Below are 20,113 nucleotides of genomic sequence, written 5' to 3'. Positions count from 1 at the left end.
TGTGGAGGTAGACAAAAGATGTTTACACAGACACTCTCTAGCCTGTGGAGGTAGACAAAAAGCCATTTACACAGACACTCTCTAGCCTGTGGAGGTAGACAAAAGATGTTTACACAGACACTCTCTAGCCTGTGGAGGTAGACAAAAGATGTTTACACAGACACTCTCTAGCCTGTGGAGGTAGACAAAAGATGTTTACACAGACACTCTCTAGCCTGTGGAAGTAGACAAAAGATGTTTACACAGACACTCTCTAGCCTGTGGAGGTAGACAAAAGATGTTTACACAGACACTCTCTAGCCTGTGGAGGTAGACAAAAGATGTTTACACAGACACTCTCTAGCCTGTGGAGGTAGACAAAAGATGTTTACACAGACACTCTCTAGCCTGTGGAGGTAGACAAAAGATGTTTACACAGACACTCTCTAGCCTGTAGAGGTAGACAAAAGATGTTTACACAGACACTCTCTAGCCTGTGGAGGTAGACAAAAGATGTTTACACAGACACTCTCTAGCCTGTGGAGGTAGACAAAAGATGTTTACACAGACACTCTCTAGCCTGTGGAGGTAGACAAAAGATGTTTACACAGACACTCTCTAGCCTGTGGAGGTAGACAAAAGATGTTTACACAGACACTCTCTAGCCTGTGGAGATAGACAAAAGATGTTTACACAGACACTCTCTAGCCTGTGGAGGTAGACAAAAGATGTTTAAACTACACTCCATGAACACAGCCACACGGACCCTAGGGTTATGAGATCACATGATGTACCTACCTCTCAGCACACTCTGAAATGGCCACAAAGGCTTCGTTACTCAGATGACAGTAACTGGCGTCCAGATGTGTCAGATGATGGCAGTACTGACAGGCTATCTGTAAGATGACTGACCCCACTAGTGACCCCTGACTGCAGCCACAGATGTTCAGCTCCTGACAAAACAGAGTGGGTTCAAACATGAACTGTCTAATGGGTTCAAACATGAACTCTCTAATGGGTTCAAACATGAACTTTAATGGGTTCAAACATGAACTCTCTAATGGGTTCAAACATGAACTCTCTAATGGGTTCAAACATGAACTCTCTAATGGGTTCAAACATGAACTCTCTAATGGGTTCAAACATAAACTGTCTAATGGGTTCAAACATGAACTGTCTAATGGGTTCAAACATGAACTGTCTAATGGGTTCAAACATGAACTCTAATGGGTTCAAACATGAACTCTCTAATGGGTTCAAACATGAACTCTCTAATGGGTTCAAACATGAACTCTCTAATGGGTTCAAACATGAACTCTCTAATGGGTTCAAACATGAACTCTCTAATGGGTTCAAACATGAACTGTCTAATGGGTTCAAACATGAACTGTCTAGTGGGTTCAAACATGAACTCTCTAATGGGTTCAAACATGAACTCTCTAGTGGGTTCAAACATGAACTCTCTAGCGGGTTCAAACATGAACTCTCTAATGGGTTCAAACATGAACTCTCTAATGGGTTCAAACATGAACTCTCTAGTGCAGTGGTTCCCAACCTTTTTCGAGTGTCGACCCCCTTTTATAAAAATTAAGTGACCCGCGACCCCCATAGAATTAAAAAGCCGAAATTAGTGTGGAAATTAATAAGCACCAAAATAAGATTTTCTAGTAGACTTTCAATATGAACTACTCTTGATAACTATTTTAATAGCATGAGTAAAATTGCATACTATTCACTAAACCTTCGTGATTAAGTTTTTAATTTTTAAATTTTTTTGTTAACGCCAACCTATGTCATTATAATTATCTTAATTTTGTTTTTAATCGAAGAATAGTGTTAAAAATATATTCTCGAAAAGTCAATCAATTTTACGTTTGGGTATGAATGGTGAATACTACACCAAAACTAGGTCTGCAGTTTTTCATCTTACTCGGAATCATTCTGCAAATCAAAGAATTAATCTTGTAATTCATCGGGAATGCTGGCAACATCAAAGGAAGCAGAGAATGGGTAATGTGTCAATGCAGATTCTTCTTCTTTCAGCTCAGAGAAATAGCGATGCAGTTCGTTTTCAAGAGATTCAAGATGCCCAGAAATCGCTTCTTTCAAAATTTTTATTATCTCACAATCAGATTCATCTACCACACCGCAGAGTTTCTCAAATTTACAATATTTCCAAGATGTATTTTCTTTACCGATTTTGCAGCTTTGATAAAAATGCCCCGAGATTATCATGGAAAGTGATAATATTCGTTCTTTTTCCCTGAAGCTTCAGGTTATGCTTATCTTGATGTTCGAACACATCTGCTATGTATGATACTCTCTCCAACCACTCTATGTCGTTTTAAGTATACCAAAAAGTCTTGTTTCCTTTGCACTTCCAAGAACGATGTGATTTCAGATTTCAATTAAAAAACACAATTTACAACATTTAGTTTGATAGCCAGCGTACTGTAGTGTAGAAGAGCAGAACCTCGAGATCTATATTAATGTTTTTGCTCAGTTCTTTGGAGGCTCTAGATTTTATATAATTTACGACTTATACTAGCAATGGACTCTTGATGTCGATTGGTTAGGGCAGTGGTTAGGGAGCTAAATCTTTTCTGTTTTCTGAAAGCCCGATTTTGAGCTAAACATAGATGGCGCACCATCCGTACAAACCCCCACAGCCGTTCTAACCCATTTTAATCATCCAAGTTTAAAAAAAAGATATTTATTTTCTCCATGCTATCTTCACAAAACAGCAACTCTTCTTTGCTATAATCCGCATGAATATAGACACAGCCCAGCAACTGCGAACACGAACGCACGTCTGTTGATTTATCAACTTGAAAAGCAAACAATGGTGAAAGCTTAATTTCGATAAAAAAATGTGTTATTTAACATTTACGTACATGCAGCGTTTGATGAGATTTTCTGCTATTATTTTTTTTTTGCTTGGCATTGTCTATCGCGACTTCATTTGATGCTTGCACTAATGCTGGTGAAAACTTCCTGTTCGATCAAGTTTCTGGCGTTTGCAACTAGCTTCTTACCGACGAAAGAACTCCATATATTTTTTGGTGTGTTCCGAATGACTCGTCTCAAATGGCGTTTTAGTTTTGAAGATTTCATAGATTCGTGACTGAGAACAACTTCGTACAGTGAGCTTTGTTTCTTCTCTATTACATTTCCAGTGATGTTAATGAAGCCGAATTTCAAAAATTCTTCTAAATATTTATGTTTTGTTTTAAATTACTAAGGTTTAGTATACCAGTTGGCGACCCCCCAGAAAGACCTTCGCGACCCCCCAGGGGGGTCGCGACCCCCAGGTTGGGAACCCGTGCTCTAGTGGGTTCAAACATGAACTCTCTAATGGGTTCAAACATGAACTCTCTAATGGGTTCAAACATGAACTCTCTAATGGGTTCAAACATGAACTGTCTAATGGGTTCAAACATGAACTCTAATGGGTTCAAACATGAACTCTCTAATGGGTTCAAACATGAACTCTCTAATGGGTTCAAACATGAACTCTCTAGTGGGTTCAAACATGAACTCTCTAGTGGGTTCAAACATGAACTCTCTAATGGGTTCAAACATGAACTCTCTAGTGGGTTCAAACATGAACTGTCTAATGGGTTCAGAAAAGATTATTGAACAAAGGATTGCTTGATTTCATATTGTGTCTGCCATTAAATGCACTGATGTTTGTATTGTGAAATTTAAAATAAGAAGGATAACTCCACAGCACACGTGTTGTATAAGTTAGAGTCAGCTGATTCCTTAGATAACAGGTCAAAGGTCACCTACCCTCAGCCTCCCCTGCGTTAGTTTAAAAAACTCGTGCAGACCATTTTGGGTCACATCCTGTCCCTGACACTTGACCATAGCAACGGAGACTGGCCGGTGGTGAGCTATGGTGGTCAGTGTCAGGTCAGTCAGTGCACATCTTGGCTTGACTGTGATGTATCTCCCTGCAAACACACAGCTGTCTTAGTGCTCAACACTGACTCAACACATGGTTTTTCATTGAGGTTTCACATTGTGGTTTAACATTGTAGTTCAACATTGTGGTTTAACATTGTGGTTCAACATTGTGGTTTAACATTGTGGTTTAACAATTTAGTTCAAAATTGTGGGTATAATGTGTGAGGGGTGGGTACAAAGTGAGAGGTATGGGTTCCAATTCAGTGGATTTAAATTGAAATATAGGAATTTACTTTAGAAAGAAAATGAATTGTTTTCTTACAAGAAATAATACACATGTATCTATAAACATATTTCTTTCTGTATGTATTAGTGGTTTATTCATCTAACACAAAAGTTGTGTGTACAAACAGACAAACAGAAGTGGGTGACCTACATAGCGTCTGGTCATTAGCCAGCCTGTAGAAGTCCTGGCAAGTCAGCATCAGGTGACCCAGATCTCCCTGGGAGAGAAACTGGAAGATGTACAGCCAGATTTCATCAGGCAGGCACTGCCATCTGGAAACTTTGCCTTCAGCGATCCTGGGGGTCTAGGGGAGATCAATGTCACAACCATGGGGGTCTAGGGGAGATCAATGTCACAACCATGGGGGTCTAGGGGAGATCAATCTAATGTCACAACCATGGGGGTCAGGGGAGATCAATGTCACAACCATGGGGGTCTAGGGGAGATCAATCTAATGTCACAACCATGGGGGTCTAGGGCAGATCAATGTCACAACCATGGGGGTCTAGGGGAGAACAATGTCAAAACCATGGGGGTCTAGGGGAGATCAATCTAATGTCACAACCATGGGGGTCTAGGGCAGATCAATGTCACAACCATGGGGGTCAGGGGAGAACAATGTCACAACCATGGGGGTCTAGGGGAGATCAATCTAATGTCACAACCATGGGGGTCTAGGGCAGATCAATCTAATGTCACAACCATGGGGGTCTAGGGGAGATCAATCTCACAACCATGGGGGTCAGGGGAGATCAATGTCACAACCATGGGGGTCTAGGGGAGATCAATGTCACAACCATGGGGGTCTAGGGGAGATCAATGTCACAACCATGGGGGTCAGGGGAGATCAATCTAATGTCACAACCATGGGGGTCTAGGGGAGATCAATGTCACAACCATGGGGGTCTAGGGGAGATCAATCTAATGTCACAACCATGGGGGTCAGGGGAGATCAATCTAATGTCACAACCATGGGGGTCTAGGGGAGATCAATGTCACAACCATGGGGGTCTAGGGGAGATCAATCTCACAACCATGGGGGTCTAGGGGAGATCAATCTCACAACCATGGGGGTCTAGGGGAGATCAATCTAATGTCACAACCATGGGGGTCTAGGGGAGATCAATCTAATGTCACAACCATGGGGGTCTAGGGGAGATCAATGTCACAACCATGGGGGTCTAGGGGAGATCAATCTAATGTCACAACCATGGGGGTCTAGGGGAGATCAATGTCACAACCATGGGGGTCTAGGGGAGATCAATCTCACAACCATGGGGGTCTAGGGGAGATCAATCTCACAACCATGGGGGTCTAGGGGAGATCAATCTAATGTCACAACCATGGGGGTCTAGGGGAGATCAATCTAATGTCACAACCATGGGGGTCTAGGGGAGATCAATGTCACAACCATGGGGGTCTAGGGGAGATCAATCTCACAACCATGGGGGTCTAGGGGAGATCAATCTAATGTCACAACCATGGGGGTCTAGGGGAGATCAATCTAATGTCACAACCATGGGGGTCTAGGGGAGATCAATGTCACAACCATGGGGGTCTAGGGGAGATCAATCTAATGTCACAACCATGGGGGTCTAGGGGAGATCAATGTCACAACCATGGGGGTCTAGGGGAGATCAATCTCACAACCATGGGGGTCTAGGGGAGATCAATCTCACAACCATGGGGGTCTAGGGGAGATCAATCTAATGTCACAACCATGGGGGTCTAGGGGAGATCAATCTAATGTCACAACCATGGGGGTCTAGGGGAGATCAATGTCACAACCATGGGGGTCTAGGGGAGATCAATCTAATGTCACAACAATGGGGGTCTAGGGGAGATCAATCTAATGTCACAACAATGGGGGTCTAGGGGAGATCAATCTAATGTCACAACCATGGGGGTCTAGGGGAGATCAATGTCACAACCATGGGGGTCTAGGGGAGATCAATGTCACAACCATGGGGGTCTAGGGGAGATCAATCTAATGTCACAACCATGGGGGTCTAGGGGAGATCAATGTCACAACCATAGGGGTCTAGGGGAGAACAATGTTACAACCATGGGGGTCTAGGGGAGATCAATCTAATGTCACAACCATGGGGGTCTAGGGGAGATCAATCTAATGTCACAACCATGGGGGTCAGGGGAGATCAATGTCACAACCATGGGGGTCTAGGGGAGATCAATGTCACAACCATGGGGGTCTAGGGGAGATCAATGTCACAACCATGGGGGTCTAGGGGAGATCAATCTAATGTCACAACCATGGGGGTCTAGGGGAGATCAATGTCACAACCATGGGGGTCTAGGGGAGATCAATGTCACAACCATGGGGGTCTAGGGGAGATCAATGTCACAACCATGGGGGTCTAGGGGAGATCAATCTCACAACCATGGGGGTCTAGGGGAGATCAATGTCACAACCATGGGGGTCTAGGGGAGATTAATGTCACAACCATGGGGGTCTAGGGGAGATCAATGTCACAACCATGGGGGTCTAGGGGAGATCAATGTCACAACCATGGGGGTCTAGGGGAGATCAATGTCACAAGCATGGGGGTCTAGGGGAGATCAATCTAATGTCACTATCATGGGGGTCTAGGGGAGATCAATGTCACAACCATGGGGGTCTAGGGGAGATCAATCTAATGTCACTATCATGGGGGTCTAGGGGAGATCAATGTCACAACCATGGGGGTCTAGGGGAGATCAATGTCACAACCATGGGGGTCTAGGGGAGATCAATCTAATGTCACAACCATGGGGGTCTAGGGGAGATCAATGTCACAACCATGGGGGTCTAGGGGAGATCAATGTCACAACCATGGGGGTCTAGGGGAGATCAATGTCACAACCATGGGGGTCTAGGGGAGATCAATCTCACAACCATGGGGGTCTAGGGGAGATCAATGTCACAACCATGGGGGTCTAGGGGAGATTAATGTCACAACCATGGGGGTCTAGGGGAGATCAATGTCACAACCATGGGGGTCTAGGGGAGATCAATGTCACAACCATGGGGGTCTAGGGGAGATCAATGTCACAAGCATGGGGGTTTAGGGGAGATCAATCTAATGTCACTATCATGGGGGTCTAGGGGAGATCAATGTCACAACCATGGGGGTCTAGGGGAGATCAATCTAATGTCACTATCATGGGGGTCTAGGGGAGATCAATCTAATGTCACAACCATGGGGGTCAGGGGAGATCAATGTCACAACCATGGGGGTCTAGGGGAGATCAATGTCACAACCATGGGGGTCTAGGGGAGATCAATGTCACAAGCATGGGGGTCTAGGGGAGATCAATGTCACAACCATGGGGGTCTAGGGGAGATCAATCTAATGTCACAACCATGGGGGTCTAGGGGAGATCAATCTAATGTCACAACCATGGGGGTCAGGGGAGATCAATGTCACAACCATGGGGGTCTAGGGGAGATCAATGTCACAAGCATGGGGGTCTAGGGGAGATCAATCTAATGTCACAACCATGGGGGTCTAGGGGAGATCAATGTCACAACCATGGGGGTCTAGGGGAGATCAATGTCACAACCATGGGGGTCTAGGGGAGATCAATCTCACAACCATGGGGGTCTAGGGGAGATCAATGTCACAACCATGGGGGTCAGGGGAGATCAATCTAATGTCACAACCATGGGGGTCTAGGAGAGATCAATGTCACAACCATGGGGGTCAGGGGAGATCAATCTAATGTCACAACCATGGGGGTCTAGGGGAGATCAATGTCACAACCATGGGGGTCTAGGGGAGATCAATCTCACAACCATAGGGGTCTAGGGGAGATCAATCTAATGTCACAACCATGGGGGTCATGGGGAGATCAATGTCACAACCATGGGGGTCTAGGGGAGATCAATCTCACAACCATGGGGGTCTAGGGGAGATCAATGTCACAACCATGGGGGTCTAGGGGAGATCAATGTCACAACCATGGGGGTCTAGGGGAGATCAATCTCACAACCATGGGGGTCTAGGGGAGATCAATCTCACAACCATGGGGGTCTAGGGGAGATCAATCTAATGTCACAACCATGGGGGTCTAGGGGAGATCAATGTCACAACCATGGGGGTCTAGGGGAGATCAATGTCACAAGCATGGGGGTCTAGGGGAGATCAATGTCACAACCATGGGGGTCTAGGGGAGATCAATCTAATGTCACAACCATGGGGGTCTAGGGGAGATCAATCTAATGTCACAACCATGGGGGTCTAGGGGAGATCAATGTCACAACCATGGGGGTCTAGGGGAGATCAATGTCACAAGCATGGGGGTCTAGGGGAGATCAATCTAATGTCACAACCATGGGGGTCTAGGGGAGATCAATGTCACAACCATGGGGGTCTAGGGGAGATCAATGTCACAACCATGGGGGTCTAGGGGAGATCAATGTCACAACCATGGGGGTCTAGGGGAGATCAATGTCACAACCATGGGGGTCTAGGGGAGATCAATCTCACAACCATGGGGGTCTAGGGGAGATCAATGTCACAACCATGGGGGTCTAGGGGAGATCAATGTCACAACCATGGGGGTCTAGGGGAGATCAATCTAATGTCACAACCATGGGGGTCTAGGGGAGATCAATGTCACAACCATGGGGGTCTAGGGGAGATCAATCTCACAACCATGGGGGTCTAGGGGAGATCAATGTCACAACCATGGGGGTCTAGGGGAGATCAATCTAATGTCACAACCATGGGGGTCTAGGGGAGATCAATCTCACAACCATGGGGGTCTAGGGGAGATCAATGTCACAACCATGGGGGTCTAGGGGAGATCAATGTCACAACCATGGGGGTCTAGGGGAGATCAATGTCACAACCATGGGGGTCTAGGGGAGATCAATCTCACAACCATGGGGGTCTAGGGGAGATCAATGTCACAACCATGGGGGTTTAGGGGAGATCAATGTCACAAGCATGGGGGTCTAGGGGAGATCAATCTAATGTCACAACCATGGGGGTCTAGGGGAGATCAATGTCACAACCATGGGGGTCTAGGGGAGATCAATCTAAATTTTAATGTCTCATTTCTGGGTTCTAGGGGAGAACAATCTAACTTCAATTTAAATATCTGAATCAGTTCAGAATTTTTTTACAGAATATTAAAACAACCTATTTCTGGGATTTGTACAATTTTTGTGTACAATTTTAAATTATTTTGCAAGTATTAATTTTGTTTTAATTTAAATCTAACAACATATTTGTAAATCTGAAGAAAAAAAATTGGTTAAATTGTATGAAATGTTAGCCTAGGATTGATGTTAGCCTGAGATAATGATTACAAGCATAAAACCAACCATCTCTTGTAGCTTGATGTATGCATTCCTGGCCACAGCATGTAGTTTATCTGTTGACAAAAAACATTGATGGCTTTAATTGTTGCTTCATTTTTTAATTTTTAAGCATACCAATACAACTTAAAATACTCTTCTAATAATTTAGCAATGTTTATATATCTAGCTATACTAGATAGTGGGTTGGTGGAGGGAAAAATAAAATGGGTACTAGGTTGATGTAAGTTTTTAGCGCAATTTCCATAGGGACAATTGCGATTATTAACTCGTCATTTCTGGATGGATGTGTGTACGCAGCTTTAAGTCGTATCTACTCCTCAACGAAGCAATATCGAGGACTAGTTCCAAAAGCAAATATGTTAAGCAAGTTCCGAGGATGATTGAGGGCCAAAAAAATTCCTGGAATTCCTTCCTGGATTTCTCGGAAAAGCCAAAAAACCTCGAAAAAATGCAGTTTTTGGCCCATATCTCGGCAACCAGACCACTTGGCGACTTGAAACATTTACCAATTGATTCCTGCCATAATTTAGAACAATATTGCCGAAGAAAGTTTTCAAAAATATCCTTTCGTTCGGTCACAAAAAATTAATTAAGGAAATTGCGCTTAAATTGTCACTAGACTTTTTATTAACTTGTTTCTCTAAGCCTAAACAATAACCATAACAATAACCTTAACCTTGAAAACAATAAACTTGGCCACAACTTTAACCAGAATCTGATCTGCCACTTGAACCAGAACTTTAACCTGAACCGGTAACTAAACTTATCTGAACCGGAATAAAAATGCCATCTATAATATTAACCCTACGCCTAATCCTAACACTGCTCCTAGTCCCATCACTATTTACTTATTTTTCATTTTTGTGTGTCTTTTTTTAATGCAACGGTTTAGGTGAACTATTTTGTCTCTCTTGTGACACAATATTTTCCTTAGACAAAGAGATGAAATAATGAAACTGTTGTGTAGATGATAAACCAAATCAGAGGAAACCAAAGCTCAGTACATACACAAATGTTTGACTCAAAATTTACAAAACATTTCTAACAACCTGCTGGGTGGACAGACAGACCGACAACCTGCTGGGTGGACAGACAGACAGACAACCTGCTAGGTGGACAGACAGACAGACAACCTGCTGGGTGGACAGACAGACAACCTGTTGGGTGGACAGACAGACAACCAACCTGCTGGGTGGACAGACAGACAACCTGCTGGGTGGACAGACAAACAGACAACCTGCTGGGTGGACAGACAGACAGACAACCTGCTGGGTGGACAGACAGACAACCTGCTGGGTGGACAGACAGACAGACAACCTGCTGGGTGGACAGACAGACAACCAACCTGCTGGGTGGACAGACAGACAACCTGCTGGGTGGACAGACAGACAGACAGACAACCTGCTGGGTGGACAGACAGACAGACAGACAACCTGCTGGGTGGACAGACAGACAACCTGCTGGGTGGACAGACAGACAGACAGACAGACAGACAGACAGACAGACAGACAGACAGACAGACAGACAACCTGCTGGGTGGACAGACAGACAGACAGACAACCTGCTGGGTGGACAGACAGACAACCTGCTGGGTGGACAGACAGACAGACAACCTGCTGGGTGGACAGACAGACAGACAACCTGCTGGGTGGACAGACAGACAGACAACCTGCTGGGTGGACAGACAGACAGACAACCTGCTGGGTGGACAGACAGACAACCTGCTGGGTGGACAGACAGACAGACAACCTGCTGGGTGGACAGACAGACAGACAACCTGCTGGGTGGACAGACAGACAGACAGACAACCTGCTGGGTGGACAGACAGACAACCTGCTGGGTGGACAGACAGACAACCAACCTGCTGGGTGGACAGACAGACAGAAAGACAACCTGCTGGGTGGACAGACAGACAACCTGCTGGGTGGACAGACAGACAGACAACCTGCTGGGTGGACAGACAGACAGACAACCTGCTGGGTGGACAGACAGACAACCAACCTGCTGGGTGGACAGACAGACAACCTGCTGGGTGGACAGACAGACAGACAGACAGACAACCTGCTGGGTGGACAGACAGACAGACAGACAACCTGCTGGGTGGACAGACAGACAACCTGCTGGGTGGACAGACAGACAGACAGACAGACAGACAGACAGACAGACAGACAGACAGACAGACAACCTGCTGGGTGGACAGACAGACAGACAGACAACCTGCTGGGTGGACAGACAGACAGACAACCTGCTGGGTGGACAGACAGACAGACAACCTGCTGGGTGGACAGACAGACAGACAACCTGCTGGGTGGACAGACAGACAGACAACCTGCTGGGTGGACAGACAGACAACCTGCTGGGTGGACAGACAGACAGACAACCTGCTGGGTGGACAGACAGACAACCTGCTGGGTGGACAGACAGACAACCAACCTGCTGGGTGGACAGACAGACAGACAGACAACCTGCTGGGTGGACAGACAGACAACCTGCTGGGTGGACAGACAGACAGACAACCTGCTGGGTGGACAGACAGACAGACAACCTGCTGGGTGGACAGACAGACAACCTGCTGGGTGGACAGACAGACAGACAACCTGCTGGGTGGACAGACAGACAACCAACCTGCTGGGTGGACAGACAGACAACCTGCTGGGTGGACAGATAGACAGACAGACAGACAACCTGCTGGGTGGACAGACAGACAGACAGACAACCTGCTGGGTGGACAGACAGACAACCTGCTGGGTGGACAGACAGACAGACAGACAGACAGACAACCTGCTGGGTGGACAGACAGACAGACAGACAACCTGCTGGGTGGACAGACAGACAACCTGCTGGGTGGACAGACAGACAGACAACCTGCTGGGTGGACAGACAGACAGACAACCTGCTGGGTGGACAGACAGACAGACAACCTGCTGGGTGGACAGACAGACAGACAACCTGCTGGGTGGACAGACAGACAACCTGCTGGGTGGACAGACAGACAGACAACCTGCTGGGTGGACAGACAGACAGACAACCTGCTGGGTGGACAGACAGACAGACAACCTGCTGGGTGGACAGACAGACAACCTGCTGGGTGGACAGACAGACAACCAACCTGCTGGGTGGACAGACAGACAGACAGACAACCTGCTGGGTGGACAGACAGACAACCTGCTGGGTGGACAGACAGACAGACAACCTGCTGGGTGGACAGACAACCAACCTGCTGGGTGGGTCTCCTCCGCCTCTTCCTGTGGCAACCTGTGAAGCTCAGCACAAAGCAGCCGGGGTGACTCGTCCAGGTCCTTGGGTTGACTGTCCTGACTGGCAGACAAATTGTCTGGTAAGACTGGCATGGCAGACAAAATGTCTTGTAAAAATGGCATGGCAGAGGTAGGTCTGAAAGAACATCAGTACAACAGTTGACCAACATATTTTAGTGGCAGAGTATTGAAAGTAATTCTATGACAAATGTTATAATTATATATTCTGTCAATGCTAAGATATGACAGTTTTAAAACCACCAATTCTACATGTAAGATGTGTAAACAAACACAGAATGTGATTATATGACAAAGTGAAACCATATGTAGATGTTGCTGATGGTTTGAACTGTGCTTTACCTCTCTAGTTCTGTCCCCAGGTGACTGTGGCTTGCCTTGGCACTGACTGGCCTGTGGGGTGGGGCAACATCAGACGTTCTCCTGGTGCAAGGTAAACAATACATTGTTAAATACTGGTGCCAGGTAAACAATACATTGTCAAATACTGGTGCCAGGTAAACAATACATTGTCAAATACTGGTGCCAGGTAAACAATACATTGTCAAATACTGGTGCCAGGTAAACAATACATTGTCAAATACTGGTGCCAGGTAAACAATACATTGTCAAATACTGGTGCCAGGTAAACAATACATTGTCAAATACTGGTGCCAGGTAAACAATACATTGTCAAATACTGGTGCCAGGTAAACAATACATTGTCAAATACTGGTGCCAGGTAAACAATACATTGTCAAATACTGGTGCAAGGTAAACAATACATTGTCAAATACTGGTGCCAGGTAAACAATACATTGTCAAATACTGGTGCCAGGTAAACAATACATTGTCAAATACTGGTGCCAGGTAAACAATACATTGTCAAATACTGGTGCCAGGTAAACAATACATTGTCAAATACTGGTGCCAGGTAAACAATACATTGTCAAATACTGGTGCAAGGTAAACAATACATAATGTCTATATATTAACCTATACAAACTGTCACATATAACCTGCCACATACTTGCGTGCACACCCTGCACTAGCAGGTCTCTGACGTAATGTTGTGGAGCTACTTGACCCTTGACCTTCACCATTTGATCTGACAGCTGACCTCCTCAACTGTGTTGCACTCTGGCTGTGACTGGGGGCGCCCTCTGTGTTGGTGACTGCTGGATGGGTCAGGCTGGACCTGGTAGGTCAGAAACAAGATACAGGTTTATATAAGGTCAAAGTTCAGTACTACTGGCCAGTTGAAGAAGTTTGGCGTCATAGAAGTTAACTGGCAACATAGAAGTTAACTGGCAACATGAAAGTTAACTGGCAACATAGAAGTTAACTGGCAACATAAAAGTTAACTGGCAACATAGAAGTTAACTGGCAACATAAAAGTTAACTGGCAACAGAAGTTAACTGGCAACATAGAAGTTAACTGGCAACATAGAAGAAGACTTGCGACATTGAAGAAGACTGGCGACATAGAAGTTAACTGGAAACAGAATTTAACTGGCGACATTGAAGAAGACTTGCGACATTGAAGTTTGAAGAAGACTTGCGACATTGAAGAAGACTTGCGACATTGAAGAAGACTGGTGACATTGAAGAAGACTGGCAACATAGAAGGAGACTTGCGACATAGAAGAAGACTGATGACATACCTGGTGTTGAGTTCTCTGGGGTTGAATGAGCCCCAGGCTATGCTGGACCTGGCCCAGTGTCTCTGGTAACTGACCGGCACAACTGTGTTCTGCCTGATAGGTTTGACTGGTGGAGAAAGTGAGGCATTCTGACCTCTCTGTTGGGTTGGGGGTCTCACAGGCTTGTGTGGGGGTGCTGCAGGCAGGGGTGCTACAGGTGGGGGTGCTGCAGACAGGGGTGCTGCAGGCAGGGGTGCTACAGGCGGGGGTGCTGCAGGTTCTGGCTCGGCCTCCACGTCACTGCTCCCACTGCTCTCACTGCAGCTCTCACTGGAGCTGCCGGCCAGGTTGAGCAAGGGAACCTTGAGTCCACTGGCGGCCCGGCTGGAATCACGGCTCTGATGTGACTCCTCGTATCCAAAGATTTCTATATCCATAGCCTGATCCTTGTGTTTCCTCCTCCTCTTCTTGTGCTTGCCTGCGGCCAATGAAACCAGGTCCAAGCTTACCTGGTGTTCCTCAGCCAGATGGGGAGCTGGCTCTGGACTGGACGAGGCAGGTAAGGAACTCAACGACTGGGGTGGCTGCCCTTCATTTTCTGCTGGCCAAAATGTTTGGGAAGACTCCGAATGATTGCCTGGGGTTCTGCTGCCCGTAGTCTCCTTCTCTACACGTTTCTTGGTGTAGGCTAAGACAAAGCCTTTGAGAATGGGGTCTTTGATTTGATCTAACAAGTCCAAAGTTGCAGGACTGTGGAGGTTCCTGGCATCCTTTTCCTTGCTGCCAGAAGCTCTGCCGCTGTCCAAGGGATCATCTTCCTGCCTGCACCCCCCAGTGGAGTCAGAGAGAGACAAGCCCTGCCCAGATTCTGGGGATTCCTTGCTGGGTAGAGTTTGTCTGGGTGTCTTCTGACAGTTTTTGTGTGTCATGTGATCTCTCTGTTTTGTGCCCCTCTCTGCCCTTCTCTCCCTGCCCCCAGCCTGCTTGCCCCTTGGTTTAGGTAGAGTTAGCTCCACCCCAATCAGGAGCTCCCCACAAGACACGCACCAGTTCATGTAAGCTTTATTGGACGCCTGACACTCCGGACACTTGCGCACCCCAGACGACAATTGCTGGAAACTTTCCTCAGGGTCAGCTTGACCTTGCCTTCCATCAACTAGCCTGAGGTGTTTGAGCTGATCTAGGTCCACCCCCAGCCCCTCCAGGCGTTTGGTCACCCCCCCCTCAGCAGCTGTCACACTAGTAAACATGGAGACAGCATCCTCGTCTGCTGACCTATCGGTGTCCAGTCTACTGGAGTTCAAAGGGTCAAAGGTCAGTGGTTCATTGGGCACTAGAGATGAAAAATATCTCTGCAGTGTATAATGGCTGGAGACACCAGGTGGCAGAGCATGGCCTTGACCTTCAGGTGAAAATGCATGGCCTTGACCCCCAGGTTGCACCAGGTATCTGTGGGAGGGATAAAGTCAAGGATGTTTGTAGATAAAAATATGACGTAAACCCGGTTATAACTGTTACATGACCCGGTTATAACTGTTACATGACCCAGTTATAACTGTTACATGACCCGGTTATAACTGTTACATGACTCAGTTATAACTGTTACATGACCTGGTTATAACTGTTACATGACGTTGTTATAACTGTTACATGACCCAGTTATAACTGTTACATGACCCGGTTATAACTGTTACATAACCTGGTTATAACTGTTACATAACCAAAATGTACCTGTTGTCTGGGCCACGGTAACTTTTTGGCTGTAACGCAGGTGGTACAGGGGGTGGGTGGGGTGTCTTTAGAGGGCTCCTCAGGTGGGGTGTCACATCTTCAGGCTGAAAGGATCAGACATGGTACAGGTGTGAGGTGTTGATGGCACACAGGCAGATGTTTTTAAAGATATTGGCCAACAATGTTCTAGACTAACCCCAACTCTGGCTATGATTCAGGTTTAGTATTTTAAGTTAATGCTGCCCCCCACCTTTATACAGATTACTAAATAAAACTATCAGTTCTGCTGGCTTTAGAATCAAATGATTACTTCTAGCACTAAAATAAATCTATCAAACAAGTGACTCCTGTCTTACCTTAGCGAGGCTGCTCTGGTGATATATGGCTGGAGGGGGCAGGTGGAGGGGGACACCATTTGGGAACTTTGGAATATCATTGGGTTCTAGAAAAGGAGGAGGGGGGTAAAAATAGTTTCCAGGTGAAGGGGGTGTGTTGGAGAAGTCATAGGGCATGCTGGGGGGTGGGTGAGTAAAATTAACGTGGGTTGTTTGCTGGGGCAGGTGGTACAAGTCTACATCCCTGTGGGTGTAGGGAGCAGGTGGCAGCTCAGGTGTGGGGGGAGCAGCAGTGTGTGGGTGGAACAAGGTGTGGCTAACAGGTGGCGGGGGGTGAGAGAAGTTCTGGTGGTGGCTTGCGGAAATGGGAATATTAAAAGAGGGGACACCACCAACGGACAAGTTTCTTGTAGGAGAAGATGTTGTATCACTGAGGCTGTATCCAGCCAGCTGCCTGTGACTGGTGTGTCCAGATTGTGACCTCGCTGGCATCTCAAGGCCAGAATGTGACCTAGGTGTCTCAAGGCCAGAATATGACCTTGCTGATGTCCCACCATGCACTGAGTGTGGCCTGGCTGCCTCTCCATAAGCTTGCCTATAAATCTCATCAGCAGAGAACGAGTGTTTGGTATTTCTGGGCAGCGTGACCTGCTCATAGTTCCTGGCCCTAGCAGCAGCCTCCCTCTCCCCCTGCTTCAGCTGGTCCAGGTTTTTGCTGACCAAATTTTCTCTCGAGGAGAGACTATCAGCAGGTATGTCATGGTGCTTGCCCTTTGTTGAACCAAATGTCCCATGTGATGAAGCTTTAGGTGACTTGTCAGTCAGATCTACCATCTTGTCTACACTGTCTGCTGTGTTTTTGCTTAAATCTCTCAGTGGTAGCCTCCCCTGGTGCAACAGATGAATGTCATAATTGACCTTTGACATTAAATTTTCTAAACCTTTCTCACCAAGTACACTCTGGATGTCCTCCCTAGTTTTTTCACTGAAGATCTCACTGCCTGCCTGCGTTAACTTACTGTTAACAAGAAAACTCTCAGAGTCATGGTAAGGCACCAGTGGACGATGTGTTCTCAGACCCAAATCATCCAAACTTGCAGCGCTGTTGAAGACACTGACAGGCTGCGGGGATTCCACATGACTGGGACCTGCAGTATGACTGGGAACTACAGTATGACTGGAACCTGCAGCATGACTGTGATCTACAGCATGACTGTGACCTACAGTATGACTGGGACCTGCAGCATGACTGTGATCTACAGCATGACTGTGACCTACAGTATGACTGGGACCTGCAGTATGACTGGGACCTACAGTATGACTGGGACCTGCAGTATGAATGTGACCTACAGTATGACTGTGACCTGCAGTATGACTGGGACCTGCAGTATGACTGGGACCTGCAGTATGACTGGGACCTGCAGTATGACTGGGACCTGCAGTATGACTGGGACCTGCAGTATGACTGTGACCTGCAGTATGACTGGGACCTGCAGTATGACTGGGACCTGCAGTATGACTGTGACCTACAGTATGACTGGGACCTGCAGTATGACTGTGACCTACAGTATGACTGGGACCTGCAGTATGACTGGGACCTGCAGTATGACTGTTGGTGGCTGGGACAAAGCTGCCAGTGTTTTGGTGGCTTGATTTGAGGGGCGCTGGTTCAAATCTACCTTGCTGAGAAGACATTTGTTCATTTCTTAGCCATGTCTTTGAGTTTTCTTCATACTGAGGGCTGCTAGTTTTAAGGCTCATAATTTGCTGGTCAATTATATGCTCCTCTAAGGTCTTGAGATGCACTTCAGTTTTAGATGGAAGTGTCTTAACTAAACCATTTTCCATACATGTGCTATTTGAGCCCTTGTCATTGGCTGACAGTTCCGGGGTCTCACTGACTCTAAAATAAGCAAGTCTTTTCTTTCTGATTTCCTCTACTGAAGAGGGCAGATCACTTCTTGCCTCCATTTCATCCATCATGTCAAGCTGAGGGGTTTATTCTGAAAAGAAAAAAAAATTACCAAGGACCACTATTATATTATTTAATTCAGATTAAAAAAAAATTATCACTCACAATATGAATTTATACAAAATTAGAATTTCATTAAGAGTGTCTTCAGTTGTTGAGTGTTTAAAAAAGGTCCTAACTCTGGTTACACTATGTCTTACCATGCTGAATGACCGAATGCTGTCTTTTTCAGCTAATTCTTGCCTCTCATCTTTTTAGTTTCTACTGTGAAGAACAATTAATGCAAATATAGTAGGCCTACTTCTAAGAACAATATGATTTCTTTGTAGTATTTCTACCACTGATCATTGTACTTAATTTGTTCTGAATCGTGGTCCCAAGTTAGAGCCTTAATTGCCCTAAATTGTAAATGTTTTTTATATAAGGGAAAGGGGGAGGGTTTTATAGATTTTGAATAATATATATTTAGAAATTGAAAAAAATTATAAATAAGTTTGCTTTAGTGACACTTCAGTGTAATTATGTTGTTGATACTGTTCTGTTTTTTTGAGATCAGTGCATTAAATTGCATTGGCATGTAAATTATTTTACAAACAAAAAACAGCCTAATGACTAATGTGTGGCCCAGCAACATTCACTCATCACTGCATTAAGCCTAGTTAGAATGAGGAGAGTCTTGAGCCGTTATAGTCACATTCTAGTGAAGTGCATATAACCTTTCTAAGGAATAGCCAACCATTCACTAATAAAGACTAAGTAACATTTAGCTGATTTAGTTACACTAGTTATTGTAGTTAAGCCTTAATTAATTACGCTCTAATGCTGATCAGTCTAACTCTAATGTACTATCATCATTACTAGATCTACTAATCTAGTATTGTGTGATAGAAGAAGTAGTAAATCTACACTAGTCTATTTTAAACAGTATCAGTTCATTATTAGTACAAACTTTACTGACTCGTGACTAATAATGCTAAACACACAGTAGTAAACAAACAGTAAACACACACACAGAGTTAGATTGAGATCTAGATCTAGACTCTAGAGTCAGACAGTGAGACAACAGAGTGGGACGAGTTTTTTACGCTGAAATTAAATTATTTTAAAATTAGGGCCTATTCGGCTATTGACATTACTATTGATATTGAATATTAATAATATTTTAGCCAATTGAATTAGGTACTACTTTAAAATATACACTCAACATTACGGGTTCACGTCTCGCAATTTCCCAACACCCCAATTCCCAACTCAGTCCAACATTACACTAGGTGACTAGATTTTACACTACTCTAGAGTCTAGAGTTTAGTTTACTAGACTAGAAAAGATCTAGATCTAGAGATGCTGATGACGACTGATGTGATTGTATTTGTATCTAGTATCTACTATCTTTCTTTGTATACTATTTATACTATTTAAATTTTATAGTTACTATAATATAGTATAAAACTGAAGATTTAATAGAGAATAGTAGAGAGAAGTAATTGTACTAATCAATATGGGATGGTCTTCATACTCATACCAACTCATACTTACATAGTACATACTAGGTCTAGATCTAGATCTACATACTTTTTCACAAAATCCTTGTTTACGACGCCATATTGAATTGTTGTACCGGTAGTCAGGGGGCTAGAGAGATTTTAACTTTATAAAAAAAAAAAAAAAGAAGACAGA

General features: G+C 45.2%; 1 protein-coding gene across 2 annotated transcripts in view; it reads right to left on the bottom strand.

Moving 5' to 3' along the window:
• Positions 1 to 20,058, bottom strand: part of LOC131937360 (uncharacterized) — a 28,838-nt gene extending 8,780 nt beyond the window's left edge. The window contains exons 1-12 of one of the 2 annotated variants that reach the window (XM_059294724.1): positions 20,009 to 20,058; positions 18,636 to 18,699; positions 16,485 to 18,466; positions 16,129 to 16,232; positions 14,419 to 15,846; positions 13,785 to 13,952; positions 13,118 to 13,198; positions 12,718 to 12,893; positions 9,504 to 9,553; positions 4,325 to 4,478; positions 3,772 to 3,935; positions 778 to 932 (exon numbers count right to left, since the gene is read on the bottom strand). In XM_059294724.1, coding sequence (XP_059150707.1) covers positions 778 to 932; positions 3,772 to 3,935; positions 4,325 to 4,478; positions 9,504 to 9,553; positions 12,718 to 12,893; positions 13,118 to 13,198; positions 13,785 to 13,952; positions 14,419 to 15,846; positions 16,129 to 16,232; positions 16,485 to 18,446 — 4,442 coding nt within the window. In that variant the 5' untranslated portion in view covers positions 18,447 to 18,466; positions 18,636 to 18,699; positions 20,009 to 20,058. Of the gene's footprint in view, positions 1 to 777; positions 933 to 3,771; positions 3,936 to 4,324; positions 4,479 to 9,503; positions 9,554 to 12,717; positions 12,894 to 13,117; positions 13,199 to 13,784; positions 13,953 to 14,418; positions 15,847 to 16,128; positions 16,233 to 16,484; positions 18,467 to 18,635; positions 18,700 to 19,972 lie in introns of both variants that reach the window. The other variant, XM_059294723.1, reaches the window with a different exon arrangement.
• Positions 20,059 to 20,113: the final 55 nt, after the last annotated feature.

Source organism: Physella acuta, unplaced genomic scaffold (genome assembly GCF_028476545.2).
Source record: "Physella acuta isolate Inbredline_101_S28 unplaced genomic scaffold, ASM2847654v3 ptg000208l, whole genome shotgun sequence".
In the NCBI taxonomy this organism is placed as follows: Eukaryota; Metazoa; Mollusca; class Gastropoda; family Physidae; genus Physella; species Physella acuta.
The sequence above is the reverse complement of the archived record's forward strand: the minus strand, read 5'-3'. Positions and strand labels throughout refer to the sequence as shown.